Source organism: Homarus americanus, unplaced genomic scaffold (genome assembly GCF_018991925.1).
Source record: "Homarus americanus isolate GMGI-L3 unplaced genomic scaffold, GMGI_Hamer_2.0 scaffold29324, whole genome shotgun sequence".
Taxonomy (NCBI): Eukaryota; Metazoa; Arthropoda; class Malacostraca; order Decapoda; family Nephropidae; genus Homarus; species Homarus americanus.
In genome coordinates this window covers 277,513-303,405 of record NW_024755207.1, presented here as the reverse complement: position 1 = coordinate 303,405, position 25,893 = coordinate 277,513, and the positions used below count along the sequence as shown (strand labels likewise).

Below are 25,893 nucleotides of genomic sequence, written 5' to 3'. Positions count from 1 at the left end.
TACGTCACAATCGACGGTGAAAGTAACCTACAGAGTTTGTTTGGAATAGCGACGGTGGTCGAGCAGGAGCCAGGAGGCAGGAGTGACAACAGTAACTGTACTATTTTGTGTCCACTCGCGTTCTTACTCAAAATATGAGCATCTTCGGGAAACTCTTCGGTGGGGGAAAGAACGATAAAGCCCCCACGGCAGGAGAAGCCATCCAGAAGCTGAGAGATACTGAAGAAATGTTAATCAAAAAGCAGGATTTCTTGGAGAAGAAAATTCAGCAGGAAATTACTATTGCTAAGCAGAATGGAACCAAAAACAAGAGAGGTCAGTATATGTGTCCCCTTATGGTGGTTTTTCCTGTGATAATTAATATTATTCGAATTGACATTATAATTATCAAGATTTTTTGTTTTAAACTTTCCCAGTTATGTTCAAGGTTAGAGGCACTAACTACTGTTGTAGAGTCAAGTGGAAAAGGCTGGCTGATCCCAGTAGCATACGATTAATGAAATTTGTAATTTTGATCTAATAATTTCATCACCTTAACAATGGTTTAATTGTGTAGGAATTTCCTTTTCAGACATTTCTGTTGATTTGGATTTAATGGATAAGAATTCAGCCAATATATATCCCACAAATACTACTTATGGGTATTATTATAGTTTCGGTCATCCGGGGAATCCTAGAAATTTAACTATTGGAATAAGTAGTTTAGACAATTCGCAGACACTTTTCTTCTTTAGCGTTTCCATTGGAAATTTATATTTTTATATTTTAACTGATAAAATTACCAACAATATTACTCGTTCAATGTGGACAGGGCTCTGAAGTAGAGGGAAAATGTGAGGTGAAAATACAAAAAAGAACACCAAACAAACCTTTGAAAACCTGACCTAACATGACACCTAACTTGTAAAAATTTTAAGAATCACTTTCGAGTTTATGGATCTCTCTTCATCTGAGCACCGGAAACATCATCACATACTAAACACCCAAAACATGAAGAAGGAAGGCTTTAATAGTTATACGATTTTTACGGATTAGGAAATGTTAGGTCACGTTTTCAAAGGTTTGTTTGGTGTTCTTTTTAGTATTTTCACCTCACATTTTCCCTCTACTTCAGAGCCCTGTCCACATTGAACGAGTAATATTGTTGGTAATTTTATCAGTTAAAATATAAAAATATAAATTTCCAATGGAAACGCTAAAGAAGAAAAGTGTCTGCGAATTGTCTAAACTACTTATTCCAATAGTTAAATTTCTAGGATTCCCCGGATGACCGAAACTATAATTATACCAACTGATGAACTCATAATTAGGATGGTGATTTTTAAGTAAAACTTTTTATGTTGATTATGGTGTACCAGTACTGTACAATGACCTGGTTAGGTTAGGTTCTTTTAGCTATTTTATTAACCCCACAAACACCTGCAAGCATCGTGTACTGATGTTTGAGAAATAATTGCCATCAATTCATAAAGTACCGATACATGCATACATATAAACACTTACCGTGATGCTCCGGGTTAACCAGCACATTTTAAACTTCTTTTAGTGTTAGTTTATATTAATAGTGCACTCAAACTACTAACTGTAGAACATATCACCATAGAACAATGATGGCAACTATTTGGGCTGGTGGGCCTTTTCACTATCTTAGCTAAGCTTTGTAGGTTACACAATTTTGTCAATATAAGATTCCAAATGTTTAATACAGACAGTCCCCCGATTACAAACGAGTTCTGGGGACGTTCTTAAGTTGAAAATGTACCCTGTATGTATATACTGTATATATATATATATATATATATATATATATATATATATATATATATATATATATATATATATATATATATATATATATATACAAAATAAACACATTACTAGTAAGTATAATTGTTCTTTGTTTAATTAAAATATTAGTTACTCAAATTTCTAAATGGTAGTGTACAGTATATGATGCAGGTCTGGTGTTCAAGGAAGAAGAAAATGAATTGGAAGTTACTTAAGAAGTAGCAAGTACTGTATATAGGTCATGGCCATGAAAGCTTACATTTGCATTAGCAATTGAAATCCAAACCATCACAATGATTTTAGTAGGAACAAACCACTTAACAATTGTACTGTGTGTAGTGGTTTGTGCCTATTACAATCTTATTAAGGCCAGTGACATTTTAAAATGTTGAAGACATGAAGGCTATAGTCTACTTACTGCTTTATAAATATGTAGGGTCAAAATAAGTTTTACCTTTTTCCACCACCGGATTTGTGTTCTGTTCATATGTGATTTTTTATAATTAAAGGACCTTTGTTGTTATTGGCTCATTAGTATTGCACAAATCATGTTTTGAACATTGAACAATTAGTGTTTTATAATATTCTGATACATAATAGTCAAGGTTCTGCATTTTAGTGTAAGTCATGGTATATCAGAGTCCATTATAATAAGAAGTCTTGCTGTATAAACATGCAGAATGAAAGTACTGTACATTATTCTGTACAATAATTCAATTTTAACTGATCCTATGTCCCGTTAAGAAATTTTTCTTCCACTTGACAGAAAACCTCTCAAACAATAACTCATCACAACATTTAGTCTGCTATCAAAAGAGTCTCCCATACAGTATAATCTTTACACTTCTCTCTCCTGTGGGCCTTTGGCATGGCTCTCCACTATTGTCTTTGTTGTGCCATCTCCCAACAGCATAATTGGTTTCTAAGTAATTTCTCTACTTTATTAAGTTTCCAAGGTACAGTACAATGCTTGCAAGGCTGTAAACATTGCACATTAATATTGCCATTGACAAAATTTCCTTCGATCAGGGTACCTTTTTTTTTTGTCCGTTAGGATTTTTGTTTTGTTTTAACTTGAAGACCGACTTTGCTGAATGTCATGGAAGAACATAATTAGACGCTATAGAATTTTTTTAGTAACCCTCTTTTTACAGTGGCTCTTCAGGCTTTGAAGCGCAAGAAGAGGTATGACAAGCAACTTCAACAGATCGATGGAACTCTTAGTACTATTGAAATGCAGCGTGAAGCCCTTGAATCAGCCAACACAAACACCAATGTTTTGCAGACTATGGGTGAAGCTGCCAAGGCACTTAAATCAGCTCACCAGCACATGTAAGTATTTAAAACTCAGGTTAATTGTGACCCTCTTTTCTACCTTACTTCATATTGAGGATAGTACGGTACATGTACTTTATAATTTTGCTACCTTGTAATGGGCCTCCCTGACTTAATTTGAATGAATTTATTTTACTCATGGCAGCAACAAGTTTAGTAATTTTTTGTATATGGGACCTGACATTCATGTACTCTGAGACAGGTCTTGAGAAAAATATGGTACAATACTCAAGATATTTTCATGTCACTGCTGATCATTGTCACAAACAAGCCAGATATAGGCTTATGCAATATCTTGTGCCCTCCCCCCATTACTTGATGTAAGGAACATGTAGCCAAAAGTGCTTGTATTATTTATTTTATACGAGCTAATTATTATGTGCATTTGCATTACAGGAATGTGGATGAAGTACATGACATGATGGATGATATAGCAGAGCAGCAGGACGTAGCTCGGGAAATTTCTGAAGCAATTTCAAACCCAGTGGCGTTTGGAGATGATGTCGACGAAGTAAGTTCTCTGTTTTGGGTGACCGAATTTCTAACATCTACAATATCTGATCGCAATGGATATCACAACCATAATAACCGGTGACACACTAAAGTAAACAAAATTCTAGTGTGTTAAGATGGAACACTTGGCTTCACAAATAGATACAGTATTTTCCTGATATACTTGTAGATTTTTTCTTTCAAGGATGAAGATGTTTACAGTCAGTAATATGCTATGCACTGTGTTGAAAGTTAATATGTATTTGGTATCCATATATCTTATAGTCAGGTACACATGGTAAAATTAAGTATCTCTCCACACTTTGTGTGAAACAATGTGACACCATTGATGAAGAATTTTGACAACCCTACCAAGACAACACGAGTCATATTGATCATTTCAGAATTTATCGGGCCCATCTAGACCGATACTTTTTTTTTACCATGTACAGTACTGGATATAGTACAGGTTAAATTCAGCAGTGGACTCTAAAGAAAAGTTTGAAGAATTTAATTATGAAGCTTATACATTAATTTATAGTTATAGATCTCTTAATAAAGTGTATAACGTTATGGGTAAAAAATCATCCACTTACTTCACCTGTTTGTTTATCAAGTTAAATAAACGGGTTCCTAATGCACATGAGATTCCAGTGTAAATTTTATGGCTCTCTAAAGTAATCCATTTGTGCAGAATCAAGGACATAGTCAGTACTTTCATGATGTAAAATATAAGAGTGGATGAGCAGAATGCCTCAGCAAGTTTATACAAGAACCATTGAATATGTTAGAGAATTAATAATATGAAATTAGAACATTTTAAAGCTATTGTAGGATATACAGTACCAGTACAGTATGTCAGACCACTACTTGCAGGAACTATGATATGGATGTTTGGCAAAGAAAGTAACTAATTGGTATTGTTCCATGATGTCTGGTTGGTGTTGATTTATATTAAACTAAGTAAATAAATGTGAAGACAAATGACTGGATACTTGATGGAAATTCAGTTTTACTAACTATGCATATACAGTACAGTACTGTACTGGAAAGTGATATTAATCTTTATATACCATTATGAATTAAATTCCGTGTATGTACTGTAGGTGTTCCTTAAGCATTTCCAAAGTTTTGAAGATACTGTAGAGCTGAAATTTGGTAGGGAGGTGTGAGTGGTCTTTGGAATGCTTTTACTGTACAGTGACCCATTAGTACAGTCCACATTTTTTAAGATGATAGGGGGATTTTTGTGCACTATATCCTGTCCCTCCATCCAGACAAAGATGGGTAACTTGACAACAGTACAGTATACTATTCCCACACTAACCTGGCCCGTAAGCCACACCTCTCATCTATAGCTATAAACAGCCGATTGGTTCAGAAAAAAATGTTCGTGTAGCTGTTCATTTATTCAAACTAGTGTGTTCACAATTGGTAAGCAGACCTGTTTTTCTCTAAAATAATGTTAAATATCTGGACTATCAAAATGCAAATGATTTCAATGCATTAACACTTCAGAGAGGATGTTAGAAAATTTTTATTATTTATGATAAAAGATTGAAGTCAGAGATGAAATTCACTTTGGAATGAAGTCTTCTCATTATTTCTTTGTGCCAAACATAAAGCAAACAGAAACAAATGATACCAAACATATATAGTACAATAGGTAATGAACTACAGTTTGTACGGTTTGTATATAAGAGGGGCGTGGCTTATGGGCCAGGTTAGCGTGGAAATACTATAGTGCTATACATTATATGAGACAGTTGGTGAAACAGTGAGGAATATGCTAAAATCGCTGATGAGATAATTACAGTTAAATATTTATTTACATGCCCTTATATATTTTGACACCAGTTTCATCATAACCGTGAGATGAGTTATGGAGATAACACGGAAAATTAGTTATGCCAATGTTAACCATAATTATAAAAAAAAATATTTTGGTGTATTCGTCACTATTCCCCGAGTGCATCATATGATTGATAATTATTGGACAAAGTACAGTACAGGCTTCTCAAGTTTTTATGTTCATCTTGTAGGATGATCTGTTGGCTGAGCTGGAAGAGCTGGAACAAGCAGACTTGGATGAAAAACTCTTGAACACTGCTGACGCTGTGTCAGACTTGCCAGAAGTTCCTACCAGTGCCATCGCTAAGCCTGAACGTAGGAGGAAGGAAGAAGACGAAGAAGACATGGCTGAATTAGCTGCTTGGGCATCTTAAACATGGTACGTATTTTTATATATGAACTATGCACAGTACAGTACAGGGTGCAGTGATATCCCCGTTAGCCGGAACAGTTGGTGCAGAGCACTTTCGGGAATGAGAGATTTCCGGGTAACAAGACGGCTCTCAAAGCCGGAAAAAAGTCCCTCATCCTCGGAATTTTCCTGGTAATGGAAAAATGTTCTTGGAAGTTCCAGAAAATGCGCCTGATTTTCATCTCTCAAACCTGGAAAAAACTCTTCCATCCCCATAATTTTCCGGGTATCGGAAAATTTTTCTTGGAATTTTCCGGATATGTGCCCCACGGAAAATTTCAATTCCGGGTTTGAGAGATTCTGGCTAACGGAGATATTACTGTATATTGATTCTTTGGAAAGCAGTTTCAAGCTATTTTTATTTTGATGGATAGACAGAATCCATTATAATGACAACATAAAATCCGATTAAAAAAAATTTAATTGCAGCAAGCCAGAAAACATATTTGTCGGAATTCATGTTATGTTTCATGTCTAAACTTGAAGCAAATGTTATACATATGTGTATCAAAATGGCCATCTTGCACAGCAGGATGGCTTGGGCAGTACCAACACATATAAAACTCGACCCAGTACTTTGTATCAAAACACTCGGATGTGTACTCCATCACAGCGTCTTTGCACCGTACTCTACTTGGGCCATCATGGGTCCCACTTTTTAGTCTATTCCACTCAGATTATTTTTGCATGACTTGACATTTACGTTTCAAGTTGAATCCCCACACAGACATCCATTTTTCACTAATCCCCATCTTTTGTTTGCCTAAAAGAAACTGGGGAAAAATTAAGATAAGTCATTGTATAGACAGTGTGTGTCAAACCCCATGACTTGAGATAAATATAGTGTTTTGTTTGAAAGAACTTATTAGTAAGGAGTTCATACCAATGTTGCTTTGAGTTCATCACATCTGTAGGAGCCCATACTGACAGCAATTAAGAGATATTTCTTTAAAGTTGTTAGTTGTTATGTGATTGATTATAGAATAGCTATCCATCATCTTTACAGGATGTCTCATAGGTCACGGACCAAAGGATTTTATTTTCCAGGCGAGGCAATCATAACAATAAACGAAGATTTGGTGATGAGGACTAATTGAATTACCATTGAGATCTCCAGGCCTCATACCTCTTGATTTCTTCCTTTGGGACCACCTAAAATCTTTCATCTACCAAGATCATGTAAGAACCATTTAGGTGACCCAAGAGGAACAAATCAAGAAGTGTGGGTTACGGAGACCCCAGCCACCATTCAATTAGCCCAAATTGTTATATTAAGTGTAGGTTTTATTGTATGACATAAAATTGTGTGTGGTTAACTGAAGCACAATGTTTGGTGGCGGGTTGGAGATCAGCTGCTGAAGAGCGCTTAACAACACCCAGTGTGTGTTACCACTCCACCTCTCTAATCACCCCCACCTTTCTGCTTTCTCACTCCATATTTTATAATGCTATGTAACAATGTTGAAGGGATACAACATTGCTCATTTATACTTACACTCAATTTCGTGGGTAGGTATCAACTGTTCACTAGCATCGGCAGTGCTGCAGGTCCAGTGTTACCGAAGAAACCGACAGACGCATCACATCCTCACAACTTTCCACAATCTCCATCATCACCACCCCCATCTTAATCATAATTTCAGTGATGCAGAGATGGATTAGTGTCAACCAAAGTTGAGCCGTACAATATCCACCGCCTCCCACCTGCGTCCCTCTCTCCCTCCTAACCACCCATGTGACCCACCCATTTATGCACTGCATCTCACACTTGTTCATGAAACAATTGTCATTCATGATACAATATTGTTTATTTGTTATTCAGTAATTAGTAAATATATGTTATTATAATAATCTGTTTATTAATACCTGTACCCTTCATGTACAACACTGTACTGTATATATCTCATAGGTAAAAAATAATGTCATCAGGAATGCACCTCCATATATGCAATGGTATAATGATCCCTTAGAAAGCTGTTTTGGATAGTGCTGTACTGTACTGCATTACCCAGGAATGTATCCTGAATGCTAAAAGGGGTATTACAATACTGTATTGTGCTGTATATGCTTTTGTTATTGATGTTTGTATGCCTACAATTTAAAATTTTAATGTTACAGCATACAGTTAAAGCTACTTTTAGAGGTGAATTTAATGATCTACACAGAGTCTTCACAGCCAGTTACAGAGGTGTTTACTGTACATATTGTACTTTTTAGGCCTGGCACTCCAAATTACAGAAAAAATCCATCCGGGCAACCCCCAGGTCTCAAGCATTCTGGGTAAATGCTCCCATACCTGTACTGTATTAGTATATCTGTACAAGTACCAATAAATACTGTACAGTTAGTGCATTATTTATTACTGTTGTCTTAGAAAAATTATATCAGATCCAACTAATTATAGACTGTTGTATAATTTTCAGGTTTCCTTTTCTATGGACCCTGGTCCCTGCTGTTTTGTTAGCCTTCCAGTGAGTACTCCCAGCATGACGATGGTCATCACAAAAATGCCACTGAAAATTGGCTCATACGCGCTTACATACAAACCAGCCTGTTCTGAATCCGGATAATATACACCTATATATTATAACTAATGTTGCTTGTGTTTTCGTTAGAGATAAGTTGTAGCCTTGGGTCAATGTGTAAAGTCAGCTTCAAATTCTCATATTTTTATTTGGAGACTGTGCAGGAAGCCTTTGGAATAAATGATGAGCAACATTTACTGCAAAGTCTTTTTTCTTTTAACAGTTATCAGGGAAGTTTCTTACTACATTAATTTCATAACCTTAGTTGTGTTGTGTACATTGATGATCAGGTTAAGAAATACTGATAATGAATTACTCCAGAAAAAGATTCGTTTTTAAGTGTCAATGTTCCTAGTTACCAACCCAGTTTCTACACTGTACACTAACTTTATAGAGGAACACAGACTGTCTTGATTGTTGTTAATTTATTCATACGTGGTTTTGAATGATTTTGCATTGCAATGTTGCTGATATGCAGAGGTCTTTGTGGTTGTGATGGGAACAGAGATTCTTAGTTGCATTGGTACTGTGTGAAGACTACGTATTCTGGCATTGTGTAGGAAATGTGCCTTATCAAAATTGCATGCAAGGCTAACAATTATTGCTCCCATCACTCTTTACAATACTCATCATCACAGGCACAGCAGGCAGGTGTTGGGTATGCAAGGTGCAGTTGGGTGTTCCCACCATGTGAGGCTTTACAATAATTCGTCCTTTGTTATGTACCCTGTAAATATTATACATTTTAAATGAGCCATGTATGTAATTATTATGGTGAGAAGCTTAATCCTTTTCCTTTGTTCTCAAGAGATATGTCTATTTGCAGTGAGCAGCTGTATGCTTAAAGAAATGTTTCAGTTACCTTTTTTCTTTTGTACATGAGAAGATAGAGTCTGATTGCGGTCTTGTGCTTTTATACCTGCAGGTATGAGTGTTGGACTTTGATATATTATTTTCACTATTCCATAGCTCATTTGGTAGTGTTTGCCTCGCAAGTGAATGGTCAAGTGGAGAATTGGGTTCCCTCTTTGTACACTAGCCCTTGTGCACTCGGCAGTGAATGACTACACTATCTGGTGCACTTACTGGTGGTGGAACAACACTCAGTGAACAAGAATCCTGCCATTGGGGTGCAATAATCCAACAGCTGCTAAATGCTAAGATCTTGAGGTCAGCACCTGTCCAGCCACCTTGCAAAGCAGGAAAGGCTTGGGTAATTGAAAACCTTAAGCCTCTTCTTTTTTTCTCATGTGATGAGGCTCATGAAGCTGTGCATTTACACAGTTAATTTTTAGAGAAATTACTATTGTAGAGAATTTTATTTAAAAGATAAGGTATAATTGTGCCCCTTTTGAGGTCGGTAGTGTAAATACCAATGACTTGGAAGGCCTGGCTTGCAACGTTCCAGAAAAGTAATTCATGCATACAAGATACCCAATGATTTATTTGAATATAAACTGCGTCAATATCACTTTATGTATTTGATATAATAAAAATGTTATTTCCAATAATTCTTTCCTTATATCACCTAATTTATCAAAGTTTTAAAAATCATATATACCTGTATACTCGTACTGTACAATTAAGGTAGACCTCTCACTAACACAGTTACTCATTAAATGAAACTTGGTGACACAAAGACACAATTACCATACAGTACAGTAGATCAAAAACAGAATGCCATACACTGCATTTGAACGTGTAAAGGGATTGATTTTGGAACTGGTTCACTTGACTTAAACCCCTTACACTAGTTTGTTGTGTAATTTTTAGAAGTCTTCAGTAAATAAGCTTTTATATACTCCAGAGTCTATCAGCTATCAACCAAAACTTACTGTTCATCATAAGTAAAGTAATCTATTCAACCTATTAGTTATAAACTTGGGGTAAAAACTTCATTTCCCAGCCTTGGACGAACTGTCCGCACATTAAAGATTTACTGTACAGTACAGTACTGAGGATAAGATATTTTTCAATTTTTTTTTTTAATATGATGGCAGTGAATTCTTAGGTACACAGTCATGTAGTATATATGAATGCATTTTATTTTTGCAATGAATGGTGTTTTGTGATTGATCTACCAGCTTGTTTATGTAGTATGCAAGTGTTATTATTTCATTTGTATCAAGCATTTGTGGCTGCTTGATGATGTTGCAGGGGGGACATTTCCCAATTTTAGTGCACTGGAGAAACTATCCTGTTGTTTTTAACAATAAATGTTTAAATACATTAAAGTAAATAAGTTAATTTAAATCTATAATAATAAAAGGATGTGCCTGTATGTTCCAGCCATAGTCCCAAAATGGAAGCAGTTAGAGACATGAAACTTTACACACATTTCATGGGTCTCATTGTTGTGCATCATGGTCTTACTGTACTATTGACCAAAGTTCCTGGTGGTCCAGGCAAAAACGAAAAATCTTCTCCGACTGAGGTACTGTATCACCACAGCGATTTTGGGAGGTGGTTACCTGTGTTAGGGAGGGCAAACTGTGAGTCAGGGTTATACAATACAGTATATACCGAATCCAATCAAAGCCAGGCACTTTTGCTTGTGCACAGTAAAATGACTCACTTAGGACTAAGTTGAATTCTATATTAGTAGTCCTTGATTGTTTTAAATTTTTTCCAGTCACATTTTATACCATGCGTGTCTGGAGGATAAGGTGAGCTGGAACTGTCCAAATGGTGTCATTATTATTGTCTGTAAAGTTTTGGTTAAACTCAGTGATTTTCTGCTAAATACAGTATTTGGTACAAAGTTATTTTATCATCAATATTTTATGACCGTTTTCCATGTTTGTGTGTTACCTAAATCATCAAATATGCTTAGGTTGATACTATTCTGGCTGAAACTTGTTGGTATTGCTGATACAGGTATTAATGTTTTGGGACCTTAGATAGGTTTTAGCTATTCTATGTTTGTCTTTGATACCCCCAAAATGTTCTACACTACTGAGGATATACACAAACACTTGTTATCTTGAAAATAGGTTCTTATTCTCGTACGGGAGATATACAGAGGAACAAATAAGACAGAGCGCTTCCACACCTCAAGGACTGGTGATCTCCACTCTCTGTATCCCTCTGCGCTGGCATGTACAGATGCCAGCATTCACAAGCTAAATACATAAAATGTAAATATGATAATTCACATACATAACATGGTGCATAATAAATGGAAATATTACATAGGATTAATACATGTTCTGGATTACTTTACTATACATAATTAATAGAGTAATATAAGAATACACAGCTTAAGGTACTACTTCGTGTTCATATTATACAGCTATGAACAAAGTTTTAGTTAACATTATGTTTATAAAATAATGCTTTGCTGTTAAACTGTTAGTGAACAGTGTTTGTGTTGTGTAAGTAAGTAATTGCACTTATCCCTGAAAACTTTACCTTACACTAGGAAGGGAAATCTAGTCTGTGAGTCAGACTCGAGTACAGTACAGTACAGTATTTATCTTTGTGTGCTTTAGACTTAGGTATAATTTTACTTGATTCAAGACTTTGCCTCTCTTGTCTTAAGGCTCATAATATTTTGACTTGTCTGAAGTATTGTAACTAGTCTTTTTCCTTTTAAATTTTATGTAAATTTAAAAGTAAACTACTGTAGTTTAGTTTCTTATATGAAAATTTAATAATTCTATAAAAAAATTTTAAAGTATTTTACAGAAGTGCTAATAAACTCAGATTTCTCTGCAGACAAACACAAAATTTTCACCTTAAAACAAGGTCTTATATAAGCTTTGATTCAGTGTTATTTCATTTATGCTTGTAGTGGTCCTACAAAGAAATTGAAGGGTAGGATGCAGGTTATGCAAATTATTGTAAGATATACATTTAATGCTCTGCTCCTCCCAGGGCATAAGTGGTGTGGAACTGTTACCCATTTCTTCACACACTCAAGTAGTCATGAATGCTCTGGCTTTGTTAAAATTAGCAATTTGAACTGCTTATTAAGCAATGTTTTCAGTTTTTAAATTATCTTTTTGAAAGTGAGTGCTTGTCGATGAATAATGTGACTACTAGTACATTTTGATGCATCCGCTTTTACACATTTAATAAAACCATGATACCAGCTATTGTTTTCGCATTATCACTCTCGGATTACAGGAGGATGGTTCACTCAATGTTAAATTGTTTATCCTCCCGCAATGGTGGCGTTACCAAGAGGCTGCTGTGTATAAAGCACATTTAGCATTTCCAATCAATTTACCCATTTAGGAATATCAGGAAATCAACCAACATTTAAAGTAGGTCAGTGAAAAATGACGGCCATTGGTAGTTTTAGTACTATCTCAGTCGACAGTGGTAACTATTAAACAAAAAAAATGCTTCTTATGGTATACTGGCTAGGTTGAAACCTGGGTATTTTTATAGTAGTTCACACAACATTCCTACTCCAAATCTATTATCATATTCGAAAAAGACGTGTAATTTTAAGATAATTTTCTTCTATAACATTACCGTCGGAAACGTATAATAACGGAGATACCGCATGCCAAATCTTTCTCTATTTAATTCCATTAATCTTCCCTTCATAAATTGTTATGCGCATGCGTTCAGGTACACGTCACGTGGCCAATCAAAAGCATTCTTTTTTTTTTGCCACCAATTAAAAGGAGTTGTGGTTTCTGCTTTTAGAATTCGTGGTATTTTTTGCCCAATTAGATTCGATTGTGTTTTTGGGTCTGTCACGCTTCGAAATTGAAATTCATTTCCGACCATGGAAGTCTGCGAAGGGTGTCACTTCAATTATATGGAGTTAATTGCACGTTTTGGGAAAAAAAAACGAACAAGCAATAGCAGTTAGGTTAGGTTGGGTCATTCTAAAAAGGGTTAGGTTTATGTTTTTCTAGTGTTTTTTTTTTGTGTGTGTTTTGTATTCACTTGGCTATGATTTTTGTCGGAAAACGCTTGTGGGGGTTTCGTGATGTTGAATCGCACAGAGGATGGAGGTGAGAAGGGAAACTCAGCTATGGCAGTTTTCTTATATAAATATATTATATACAAAACAGTCTGGTGCTGGGAAGTTGGTGCGTGGTAGAGGAGTTGCTGTGCAGGAGCTACTTTAGAGGAGGTGTTGCGTGTTGTAGAGCTCTAGGTAGACTGGACTTCACGGAGAGGCTGTGAGCTTATATACAGTACACGTCCACTGGAAGTAAAACCGGAAGTAAGCGTCGCCGGTGTCGACCTCTAGATGACTATACTTTTCAGAGAAATTCGCTGGTTGGCCGAACTATACTTTTCAGAGAAATTCGCTGGTTGGCCGAACCCTGCTGCAAGTCTATGCAGCTAGGCTTGTCAGAGAAACTTCGTCGTGGGATCGGCTGATCAGCGACTAACGGCAATGGCAGTTGTAGGGGAGAGTATCCACTACACGCTTCTCTCCCCCACCCAAAACCCCGGTTCCCAACAGGCTCCACTATCTTGTTAGGGGTAGAAGGGGGCGATAAAAAAAATGCAATTTCCGAAGGAATTCAATGTCAGAACCAATCAAAACACATAAAAAAACACTCGAGATACATAGTTTTGACTTTCTAACAGAGTTGTGTGAACTAGGCTACTATAAACTTACCGGAACCTGTTCTTACTTCAGGTAGATGACGTATTTATGCTTGATGTTACTTAGGCAGTACATTCAATAATGATAATGATCTATACCATCTGAAAAATATGTACAATATGATCTAAAATAAGACTAAATATTTGTTCATTGTGTCTAAATATTACTTTCTTAGTACTGTACACAGAGTATCCTTCTTTCGTGTTTCACGTGGCACCTACAGTAGGGACGGAATGGGGAATGGAGGCCGTGTACAAAATGAGTTTGTGTACGTGATTAACTATTGCATATGCTCACTTTCTCATATGGACAAGGCATATTAAAACAATCTTTGGGGAGTAGGTTGGGTGAACTTGGTGCTTACAAGTGTATCTTCACGGACCCTATCAGTGAACAAGGCTTGACAAAATACACAATAAGCAGGTGACGACACATAAATAATGAAACAGGATATGCATGGCTCTATATATGATTATTACATGCTAAGAAGTTATTGAGAAAATTGCATTAAACTGGAAGAATCCTCAACACTACCTCTTGTATCTGGCAACGTTGCGTCTCCAGACACGCTTGAGATCCTGCGGGCAGTGGTTCCTCAGTCCTCAGACACGGGAGGTGGTGGGGAGTTGTAGGATATTGTTGACATAATATCCCCGAGAATACGGATTTTGTGTGTTTCTGCCAGAGGGATCAAACACTAAGGGCCTTTAAATAGGACATTTGGTTTCCTTGGTGGGCATGCATGGATTACTAGTGTTTGTTGAAAAAAAATTCTAAAATGCTAAATAGGAAATTAAAGTTTATGCTCGGGTTTACTGCGTGTGCTGCAATAGTTTATATACAAATAAACATCAATGGACGACTGACAAAACACAGACAAAGTGTTGAAACAAAAAATATAAAATATGAATTGGAGGATACACTGTCGCCAAACACTACCAGCTTTCAAGATTTATTCCTGGCTTGGGACGACGAGGAGGCCGAGCAGACGACGGGGGTCATTACCAGCACCAGGGAGACTTCAATACCCAACACCTACATAGTAATCCTACATGACAAGGCAGAGAAAGGTCCAAAGTCAAGTAATTCCTCTTCATTACTACCGTCGCCGAAGGGAATAAATAGGCGTACAAATGTCGTGTTCCCGAGCGTTACTAATTGTACTATGAAACCGAAAACTAAGAAAGGGCACCTGTACTCCACCAGCGACGTGTATCCCTGCAGGAAATCGACGCCCCCGGACCCCGAGGATCCCTTCTGGCCAGTTGTCCTCACTCCTTCTTATGGCAAAGTCCTCAGTGACTCAGTTCTCCACCATGAGGACTCTGAGGTTAGTTCTGTACTTAACTTCTAACTTGACAATCTAATGAAATTAAGAGTACCGGTACAATAATTCGTCCTTACGTTGGATCATTGGATAAGATTTAACATTTCTACTATTAAATATGTTTATTTTACAGCAGTGAGTCACAAATATGTTCAATCATTGTACATATATCATAATGTATCTGTCATGTTAATCTTGCCATAAAGCAGCAGGTGTCGAGTAATATAAAAAGAATTATAATGCAATGAAACAGCTTAATTTCATGATTATTTTTAAGATTTTCGCAGATTTATCTTAAAACAAATAAGAATTTTAGAACTGGCTTAGTGACCCAAATGCTGTTATTGGGAGGAAAGTTAAGAGTGGATGAGACCTATCGCCATGTCCCGTTAGGTGTCTTGTTTAGTTGCCATACCAGAACTAGAGTCTTTAATGTGATGTAAAACTACAAATTAAAAGTTATATTAATTTAAAGCCCCTCTTGGTAATCGAAAATGAACGCGTCTGATGATAATTTACTCTAACATAAGCGTAAGGATAATAATGTGGGAATAACGAACGTACATACCGGTCACTGCGGGTCACACGTGGAAATTTAGGTAGCAAAAAGCATTCCGCTTTTCACCTCCCGTTATGTAAGTAGAAGCACGAGTTACTGTTACATATTTTAGGTTAAGAATGGACTACACTGTTCTTGTATAATTGAACATTTAATTTCACTGTGTAAATATGTTTTACCAGGGTGGATAGGTTGATTCAATATTAAAAAACAGTAATATTCTAGTTAGTAGTACAGTCATAGTACTGTACCATGAAAGTATGTTTTGCGAAATTAGAGGCAAACATTTGGTGGCACAGAACGCTGGAATTTTGTAGGCGTCTTCACTTGAGTCCAAGTATAGTATATTTCTATTTAAATTTCAAACTATTGGGATGGTTTTTGTGCCAGTTTGGGCACATGTGACGGTGTTTCAGACAACTTTAGGAATGGAGGAATTTAGTTTGAACTCCGTTGTTTTATGTTAATGAGTAAGGGTGTTAAAATACATCATTGTATGCAGTAGGTGAATAGGATGATTCGTATAAGTAGTAGTCGATGTCAACCCTGTCGTTGATGCTCCACAATAATTAGCAACATAGACATTCCACGTCTGTAATCGTTGAATTTAGTATGCTGGGTGGGTGGAGACTTATCTCTAAATTAAGTTTCTTAAACAGTAGAAGTGTAGAACACATTTCTTTTTTTAATGACACACATACACACAATTGATTCGTAACAGAACCCGAGAATTCGCACTCGAACACATGCTTCTACCCCTAGGCGTGAATATTTTTGTTATATGAGTTCTGTGCCCTTATTTAGACACTTTTTGTTTCTATCTTAGTGTTTGATAATATAACATAGACCTGGATATTTATCTTGCGAAGTGACCCTATACGGTAAGAGCATAATCATTTTCTTAATTCGCCGTTTCCATTAGTTTTCTGGTGTATCTTGTAATTGTTAGTTGTAAATGTTAATTCTTCTTTAAGTTTCAAAATGCTAATTTGTCTTTTACGATTATAGGTTGACTAATGATGTCAAAGGCCATACTTGTGTTTCGACGCTGAGTTGGTATCACTGAGTGTGATGCCGCACCATTCTTTTCAGATATTTATTTTGGTAGCTACAGTATACAGTTTCAGCGGTCAGTACTAATATAGTGATACAGTACTTGGTATTTTATTAGATAATGTAGCGTGTGTGTTAAGATTTGTAACTTACATTTGCGTGTTTATCAGAGACTTGGCGGGTCTGCGGCAACTACTGTACAGTATAGTGAAAACCAGTTTTGTGTTAGGTTAGGAACGGAGGAGGTGCGCCTGGGACGTTGACCTCCCCACTCTACCAAGTACGGTACTAATTCATTCTGTTTACAGTTTGAAAGTCGATTAACGCCATTTTTTTTATCCATTTTGAGGGATACGGGATGGAATTATGGTATGCTTTCAGTGTATGAAATAGCGAACAATTTGTTGCGTTTTATGGACCCTGGCCAGTGTTGCATATTGTCAGTAGAAAACATCCGTATTAAGAACATGGTGTAAGATGTAATTTTATGTTGTTGATTAGTTTATGAATTGACCTGGAGTACGCACTTGAAGACCATGTTTAATCACTTGTGGAAAGGTAGTTCTTACAGGGTGTAGGAAGCGTCTAATGACCCAGTTTACCAGTAATGTGTATAATGTACAGCTGCCTCTGACTACCAGGTTAAGGAGCTGCTAACAGAGCAGCTGAAGGTTCAAGAAGAGCGAGTGAGGCTAATGACCCAAACATGCCTTAAACACAAGGAGTTGTCGGTACGACAGGACCTGACCCTAGTGTGGGACACTTCCAGGTCGCCGCCGCTCATTTACTGCCCTATATACAAAGTAAGTCGGGTCAGGTATCTGTTCTCGCTGAGTGTAAGATATTTCAATACTAAAAATGGATCTCATCAAGAATAGGAACCCAACTATTTCACTTGATTTTATACCCTAGTGCTAACCTAAGGTTGTGTGGTAGCAAAGGAGACGCAGGATCAGAAACACTTACTTCTGACGTTTATTCAAGAAGGAATTTCCTTTGAGAAAGTCCTTGGTGACGAAACTTCGGGAGCAACTGTCTGTCCTTTGTTACCTTTGTCCAAATAAATACTGCTAATCTATAAATTTAGCCACACCTAATCTTACCTAAAACAACTACCCTCCGATATAACATTAGGGTGTCTAATCATCAGGTGAAATTAGCGGGGTTCATAAACTTCACGAGCTCCTTAAAATTGTATGGCAGTGGATGAAGTTAACAATTGGGTGAAGTTTTGGCAATGATGTATGTGTTGTACAGGTTACCGGGGTCTTCAGAATACTTAAATGTAAAACGTTGCCATTATGAACGAGGGAAACATCAAGTCGTCCCGGAGCATAATAGCACACCAGCCAAATCCAAAAAGAGGCCTAGCTAAGGAGTTAGCACAAGTGATCGGATTGATGCCAAGGATGGATGTTGAGTCTGAAAGTGGTGCAATTCTTTATTACAACCATCATCAACTGCTATAACTTCATTTTCAAATGTGCTAGGATCACAATTTTTTATGTTGAATGAAAGGTCTGAGATTTCTCTAAACAACCTTGTCTAGGTTTATACTGTATAGGTTACACATGTAGACATTGTTTTTCTTTTGTTCTTGAAGGTGGGGAAACTAAAGTGTTTATCTTGTTCTTCACGTTGATGTTGCCATAGGTTGCATCAACAACCTGGATGGTGTACTTCCTGCGTCTGAGACACATAAATGATGACAACCCGGCGCTGGCTCGCTTCTCTCGCAAGGAGAAAGAGAAGAGGAAATACATGGTAAGCCAAGATTGAATTAATTCACAATAAAATTTAAGTTTATTATAACTGTAAACGAATTAAACTGTCTAATTATTGTTATGACTGATACTGTTCTACGGGTAACTTTTAAACAAAGAAATAATCATAATAGCCTTAATTTATTTTTTATGTAAATTGCATGGGGAACCCAGAATGATCTTAGACTTTGTTACAGACTAATTATTTTACTTCTGAATTGTCAATAACTGTTGCTATCAATAAAAAGATGACGACTAAAAAATTAAGTGATTAACAAGTTAAGCTTTTATAGTGTTCTTAGAAAATTGCCATTCTATCTGTTTTCCGTGATCCTTTTCCACTTTGGTGTGTGTCCGGTTAAGGTGTACAGAAACTTCGAAGATGATGAGATGTACTGTATTAGATATATCCACTCATAGAGTACTTGCTCATATGATCAACGTATATAGTGACTATATACGTCAAAGGGAGAGTGAGAATAATCCACTGTCCGGCCAGATAGTCTCTGATGCACTCTTACTCCTTCACACAGTCTTCTTACATCTCTGTTCTGACACCAACTCTTTTAATCAATGTTCTCAAGGCTCCACTTAAACTTCTTTAAGTTCTTTACATTGCTCTCTTGTTAACACCAGCTCTCTGAATGTACAATAGTTGAATTTAATTTTTAATTTCATTGAGCCCAGCATTTCTTTGTAAAGACTATTCTACATTTTTTTTTTACATTTACCGTAACATGATTTTGACAAGACTAATAAAACTGTATGAACCAAATTTCCAGCCACGTTATGGAGGCGGCCATCGGCGGGTATTTCAGGAGTACATTCCACCAGAGCTCAGCCGGGAGAAGAGTCAAGTCTTCCGGAAGGCCATACGCTTCCTAGTTGTTCGCCATCCACTCACCAGGTGGGATTTTTCACTGTTTGTTTTTCTTTTTCTTTACCATGTAGTTGTGCATTTCTGGAACCACACCACCAACTCAAGTAATGCTTGGGATACACCAACATGCTCTCATATATTGTCTCAAATACTGTATCACAGTTTTCCAGGTGTTTCCCTCCAGTAGAAACAATCAAGTTTACGGGAGAGTGTTTGTTAAGGTGGCTCTGTGCAAACCTATCCAGTAAAGTCTACGGTTTTTTACTGACGTAGGTACAGTACCGCACAAGTGAACCCTCAACAAAAAAACAAAAATTGGTTTCTTCGGGTCTCGTTATCGAGTGAATTGTATTGTCAGAGTTAACTACTGAAATTAGGACAATTAGGGATTCGTATTTAGGCTTCGAAAAATCTGGCAAACCTCCCAAACTATATTTTTTCTTAAATATAATAAGTATATTAAAGTTCATTGATGATTCCTCTACAGTTTTACAACCCACGCAAGCAGTGATTTCTCTCTAAACCCCCAGTAGTAAGGTCCAAGTAGCTTTCATCATATCTCCCCCAGCTGTCGATAAGCTCAACCTTCTGCCTCAAAATAAAAAACACATGGCTTTGTCCCACAAGTTACTGCAGTAGTCATGTCATGGTTGGCAGTGTAAGAGAAACAACAGTAGTCATTTCATTAGAAACACAAGCATGGAAGTACTGTTAGAATAAGGAAAGAGAAAATTACAAGAACACACCGGTCAGTCTCAAAGCTGCAAGTGTGTGAATTGTCATGAATGATAGTGATGGCTGCGGCCCGGATACGGTCAAGTAAATATAGAACCGAAGACAGCAACACCCACACATGAGAACAATTGCTGTCAGACCAATTTCAATTACCTTAAATGTGTGTACGAAACGACTTGCGGGTCTCTTTACGAAACGACTTTTATCTAGCGATGGTAGCTGTTCTACCTCCGTTGTGTACAGGTCCCCTTAATAATTATTCCCAGATTCATAATTCTGTTGTAGCTAATTAACACATTGTATCCTTTCGCCGCAGGTTGCTGTCAGCCTACAGAGACAAGATTGAACGGCCAGAGCCACTACCCTTTACGCCGTATTTCAAGCACCTGCAGCATTACATTATCCAGAAGTACAGGCCACCAGAAAGCAACCTCACCAACACCACACCAACCTTTTCAGAGTTTGTTGATTTTATTATCGATTCTACCAAGGACCTCAAGACTGCCTTAGATTGGCAAAGAAATGTCAGTCATACTAAGTTTGTATACGTATATTAATCTTTAAGAAATTTCAAGACTAAGCTCCAATATAACTTTGAAATAGTCGAAGCAACGAGAAGAATGAGAATGAAACTGTTATGTTCTAGGACAGTGGTTCTCAACCTTGTTTGCCCCATGCACCCCTTTCACCATTTGTCAGAATGTCATTCCCCCCTCCTTTCCAAGATTGTCTGCCTCAAAAAGTGCATTCCAAATAATATGCATATAATACTGAAAATCCTTTATTTTTTCCATATTAGTACATATACATTTACAATTTTACATGGATTATTTTTATAGTGGAGTTTTACAAATTAAATGCCAATTGAAAATGTTGATGGATTTATAAAACTTGAATAAAAGTAAAATAGTTTTTTTTTTTTATAATGAATTACTTAACAGACCAAACTGAAGCATAATGCAATAAACAAAAAGTTCAATAGAATACCAGGATATTGTAAATTTGTAATTAATTTTATTCAGATGAAGATTACAGTCAATGAGAAACCTGTGATTGTTTTTTCTTCGCCAATTCTGGGATACGCGGAGGAGTGCTTGAAAGGGCACAACGCAGGTCATTTTCTACCTCTAATCTACTACGTTGCTTCGTTTTAATTTGCAACAGAGTTGAAAAGCCTGACTCACAAAGATATGTCGACACAAACGGAAGCAATGCACTGATAGCTCTTTCTGCCACTTTTGGGTAGGAATCGCACATCAAGGGCCAAAATTCTGTGATTGATTTCTCATCGAACATATCTCTTGCTTCCGAATCAGTTTCCCCCCCCCCTAAAAACCTGAATTCCCCCCCCCTGGGGGGAATTCCCCCTGGTTGAGAACCCCTGTTCTAGGATGTTGGGAGCGCTTATCTCTTAAGAGGGTGGTTGGGTTAGGTTAGGTTATGAGAGTAATGTTGAGGTTTTGCGTACATGTAAAATGAGATGGTTCAGGCATGTAGAGAGAATGGAAGAGACCAATTGGGTGAAGAGATGCATGAGTCTGAATGTAGGCCAAGAATGACACTGGGAAGCAGTTGCTAGAAATTACCCGAGAAACAAGAACCTGACAAGAGGGGCTATATGAGACCGCGCAACATGAATAACTGCCATTAGATAATCACGGCTAATCCATGCAAACGTGGAAAATGGCCATAAAGCGATGAGATTGATGATGATGAATGCTGAGTGCTGTATTGCTTTAATTACGTATTTGTGTCTTCATTTATGTACTAAACCTACATATATTATTTTCCCCCAGGTTGTGTGCTGGACGCCATACTGGGCACAGTGTGGCGTGTGTTCCTCCGACTATCAAGTGGTGATCAAGCTCGAGACAATGGCTACCGACGAACAGTTCCTGGCATATGTGGCCGACCTGAAAGAGATCCAGAATGTTTACGAGTGGAGGAACCTCAGGAACTCCAAAGCTACGGCAGCAACATCACTCTCTCAGTATTATAAGAGCTTGACTAAAAAACAAATTAATTTACTTTATCAGAGATACAAACCTGACTTCCATCTCTTTGGATATTCAATTGACGAGTATCTGCAGTTTGTTGAGCAATGATAGAAGTTTTCAGTGAAGATATTATGAAGTAAGATACTGGGATTATACAGGTAGGCGTAAGCTCAAGTAGGTTGGGACATGTAGATGGACAGATAAGGTTAGCCCGACTAGTACTTGTAGATATACAGTATGAGTTGGATAGTGAAATCAATCCCCACCGCTGTCACGATTTCTTCACTGTACTTTTCAATTTATTTAAATTTTACTTTTCAATTTTCTTTCACTTATATGTTCTTCATCTGGGCATGTCTGAGAATTTATACTTATTTATTAAGTTATTACTATCTTTCTCATTGCTTATTCAAATGGTAATCACTGCCACCACATTCCTCACACAACATACAACAGCTTCAGCAGAAACCTCTGAATTAATTCAAATAGTTTGTGTAATCTTGTGATGTATAATTGATTTTAATTGTTGTGTTATTTATCTTCCAGTGATTAATATAATTATACTGTACTGTAGGGCACCAGATCTTCAAATGGACCAACTGGTAACACTCATGACTCCTAATCCAGAAATACGTACTTAATTCCAGAATCCGGGAACTGTTGGTGGTGTGAGTTACTAGCCGTTCGAACGATTAGTGAGACCTTTTTCTTATTTTGTTATGAACTTTATTGTCTTATGTTAGTACAGGAGAAAACCGGAGTAACCGCAGTAAACCAGCTATATTTGGTTGGGTCACACTGGCTAACACCCTTCCTACCTCTGTCTCGACCCATAGTGGAGAGAAACACACATCCCCGCTGTACTTTTAAAATTTTGCTAGATTGTTTTTTATGATAACTTAAAGATACTGTACCGGCATTTACCTTGATAAAAATATACTCAGAGTATTGCCAATAATATAAATTTGACCGATCGCCCAAGCGGCTAACGAGCCGATCAGTGGTGAAGAGGATAAAAGAAAAAAAGAAAAAAGAGAGGCTGTTAAGCTTAAAACTATACTGTACATGTAAAGAAAACGTATCTACTGTATATGATATTAGAAAGGACGAAGAGCAAGTTAATAGGGGTAAGTGGTCGAAATCTTTTATGTAATATTTAGTATTTCCACATTGAGTTTCCAATGATAATCAAATGCTTATTACAGTATGAAAAATATGCAATTAATTGGCGATATTGTGGGAGCAATTTAAATTAAATGATAATAGTACTGTACTGTAGTGGTGAAAATGACAGCTAGAAGAATAAATGAAATCTTAGCTCTACTGTAGGTATAATTATTTAATAATAATATTTATTCATTAAAGTTGATATTCAGGTTTACAATTCGGTAACCATGTTCATAAACTATTTAGTTACACAGTTCAGCATGAATATAGACAATGTAGGATTGTAGGTGTAGGTACACGGTGCGTGTTGGGCCGTGGTCGTCAAGGGCAGGTAAACGATAATGGTAAACTTGACCAAGGATAGCCGACCAAACTGTCAGATGCTTATTTCTAGGAGGGTCCTTTGCTATATCTAAACGTTTGTACCCAGATAGCTGAAGCACTTTAAGCAGTAAGTAAAAACGGAGATAATGTAAAGTTTTAATATTATAAGGTGTACCTGTATTAGTCAACGGAAAACATCAACATAGATTTATCACTTCATCGAAATGTGTTAAAAGATTGTCTCGCGCCGGGATTAGTGTGTGTTTATTTCCATATATCTTAACTAGCGTCTAGCAGTCAGGTACATTGGAGGACTGGACAAAATAAATCCAACCCTCCACTTCTTACTCCAATCTTCCACTTCTTATTCCAACTCTCCACTTCTTACTCCACCCCTCCACATCCTCCTCCAATCCTCCAATTCCTACTCCAACCCTTCACTTCTTACTCCATCCCTCCACTTCCTCCTCTAATCCTCCACTTCTTACTCCAACTCTTCGCCTCCTTCAGCCATCTACTTCCTTCAACAAATTTGTACGTTCTTTATATTGTTGCGTATGAAGAAAATGCCATCACAAAATTACTTTCAATACAAAATCTCCAGGTTAAGCTTCTTTAAACTCCTAATACCCAGTGGCGTACCCAAAATTTTACCCGGGGAGGGGTGGGGGTGGAGCGAACTTTGAACTAAACATATCGAGGTGTTGAAATACGAGATAATTAATATTTTTCTGTTATACTTGTGTTGCTATTGATGTTGTTATTGGTGTTATTATTTTGATTTATTTCGATATAGTTATTTTTTTTCTTTTGTTAAAAATTATTTATTTCGAATAATTTATTTGCTCAATAGGGGAGGGGGCGATAGGCTTCGACTCCATCGCCTCCCCCCCCCCCCCTCCTTGGTATTCATATGCTAATACCAAATTGTGTTAGGGAAGGTGAGGTTGCTCCCTTTAACTTCACTTGGTAATGTTCATATCAAGAAAAGGGCAGTTGAATACAACTTAAGTCAGGAACGAATCGAAGTGGAAAAAGAAACTGGAACAAGAAACATCATCTTAAAATAGACTTCCCCAATGATTAAACACTCAAACATTAAATCGGGAATGTTAATTTAAGAAATGACATTAGGTTAGGTTTGCATTATGGTATTTAATCACAGGGTGAAATAAATTTGAAGTTCTTATTCTTTATGTGATTCGACTCCTCGCCACCAGAAGGTACTGCCCTACCCAGCTCATACTGTACGGTTAGACTGAGCTGTGATATTTTGGGACGTTGCTGTGCCTCCGTCAAAATGTCAGCTAGAATTATCTTCAGTTGTCTACTGCAAGGTCTGTAGAATGTACTAATAATAGGGTCACAGTATCAACGTTATCATGATTTTATATCGTTTTCTTTTTCCAAGTTCCGTTCCTGTCTTAAATGTTGCATATTCTCAGTACGAACTATGTAAATAACTCAAGAAATTTATTTATTTTTATTTTTTTCATAAATTAATGACTAAAACTCATCCTACTGGTTTTGAAAAAAATTAATGAATAAATTTCATCCTTGACATTGATGTATTGTTGTTTCTGGTAAAATAATGAATAAAGCTCAGCCTTGACGTTGACTTGTTTTTGTGCTCCGGGAGGTTTGACAAAAGAAGCACGCGTCGATTAGATCAGCGTGTCTGAGCTGCCCGGAAGTAAAGGTATTTCAGAAGAGGGCGGCGCCCTTACAAAAACTGAGGTGACGCGCTGCCATGGTAAATGTGGTGGCGGGTAGGGGTGGAGACCAACAAAAAATAGGGAGAAAGAAAACAAAGGAAAATATTAAAACACGGCAGATGTTGAAACTAGGAGACAGAAACACAGTAGTAAGAGAAACAAAGATGTTTTTTATGACAAAATATGAGAATGGGGGAGTGGAATGAAAATACAGAAAGACGGAAGAACAGGTAAGATTAAGACATGAAAAACACTAGAAAATAGAAGAGAACAACAACAGTGAAATCAAGACACGTGGTCATGGCATACGTAGAAAGACAAATGGAATGAAAAGGGAACTACGGTACAGTTGAATGGAAGAAAATACAGAAAATGGTGAGGAATAATGT

General features: G+C 37.0%; 2 protein-coding genes across 2 annotated transcripts; both read left to right on the top strand.

Annotated features, from left to right (window-relative positions):
• The first annotated feature begins 30 nt into the window (after positions 1 to 30).
• Positions 31 to 9,911, top strand: LOC121856441 (charged multivesicular body protein 4c-like). The gene is made up of 5 exons (XM_042352037.1): positions 31 to 315; positions 2,943 to 3,120; positions 3,520 to 3,634; positions 5,658 to 5,845; positions 8,302 to 9,911. The coding sequence occupies exons 1-4, from the start codon at positions 135 to 137 to the stop codon at positions 5,838 to 5,840; spliced, it is 657 nt and encodes a 218-aa protein (XP_042207971.1). The 5' UTR covers positions 31 to 134; the 3' UTR covers positions 5,841 to 5,845; positions 8,302 to 9,911.
• A 4,653-nt stretch (positions 9,912 to 14,564) lies between these two features.
• On the top strand, positions 14,565 to 25,402 carry LOC121856442 (carbohydrate sulfotransferase 13-like). Its single transcript, XM_042352039.1, has 6 exons — positions 14,565 to 15,314; positions 17,565 to 17,726; positions 18,577 to 18,687; positions 19,469 to 19,593; positions 20,618 to 20,825; positions 22,098 to 25,402. The coding sequence occupies exons 1-6, from the start codon at positions 14,763 to 14,765 to the stop codon at positions 22,404 to 22,406; spliced, it is 1,467 nt and encodes a 488-aa protein (XP_042207973.1). The 5' UTR covers positions 14,565 to 14,762; the 3' UTR covers positions 22,407 to 25,402.
• The last annotated feature ends 491 nt before the right edge of the window (positions 25,403 to 25,893 follow it).

Coding starts and splice junctions, on each gene's coding strand:
- LOC121856441 (XM_042352037.1), top strand. CDS start 135: ATGAGCATCTTCGGGAAACTCTTCGGTGGGGGAAAGAACGATAAAGCC. Junction 316..2,942: donor TGGAACCAAAAACAAGAGAG/GTCAGTATATGT, acceptor CTCTTTTTACAG/TGGCTCTTCAGGCTTTGAAG. Junction 3,121..3,519: donor AAATCAGCTCACCAGCACAT/GTAAGTATTTAA, acceptor TTTGCATTACAG/GAATGTGGATGAAGTACATG.
- LOC121856442 (XM_042352039.1), top strand. CDS start 14,763: ATGCTAAATAGGAAATTAAAGTTTATGCTCGGGTTTACTGCGTGTGCT. Junction 18,688..19,468: donor AAGAGAAGAGGAAATACATG/GTAAGCCAAGAT, acceptor CCAAATTTCCAG/CCACGTTATGGAGGCGGCCA. Junction 20,826..22,097: donor CCTTAGATTGGCAAAGAAAT/GTCAGTCATACT, acceptor ATTTTCCCCCAG/GTTGTGTGCTGGACGCCATA.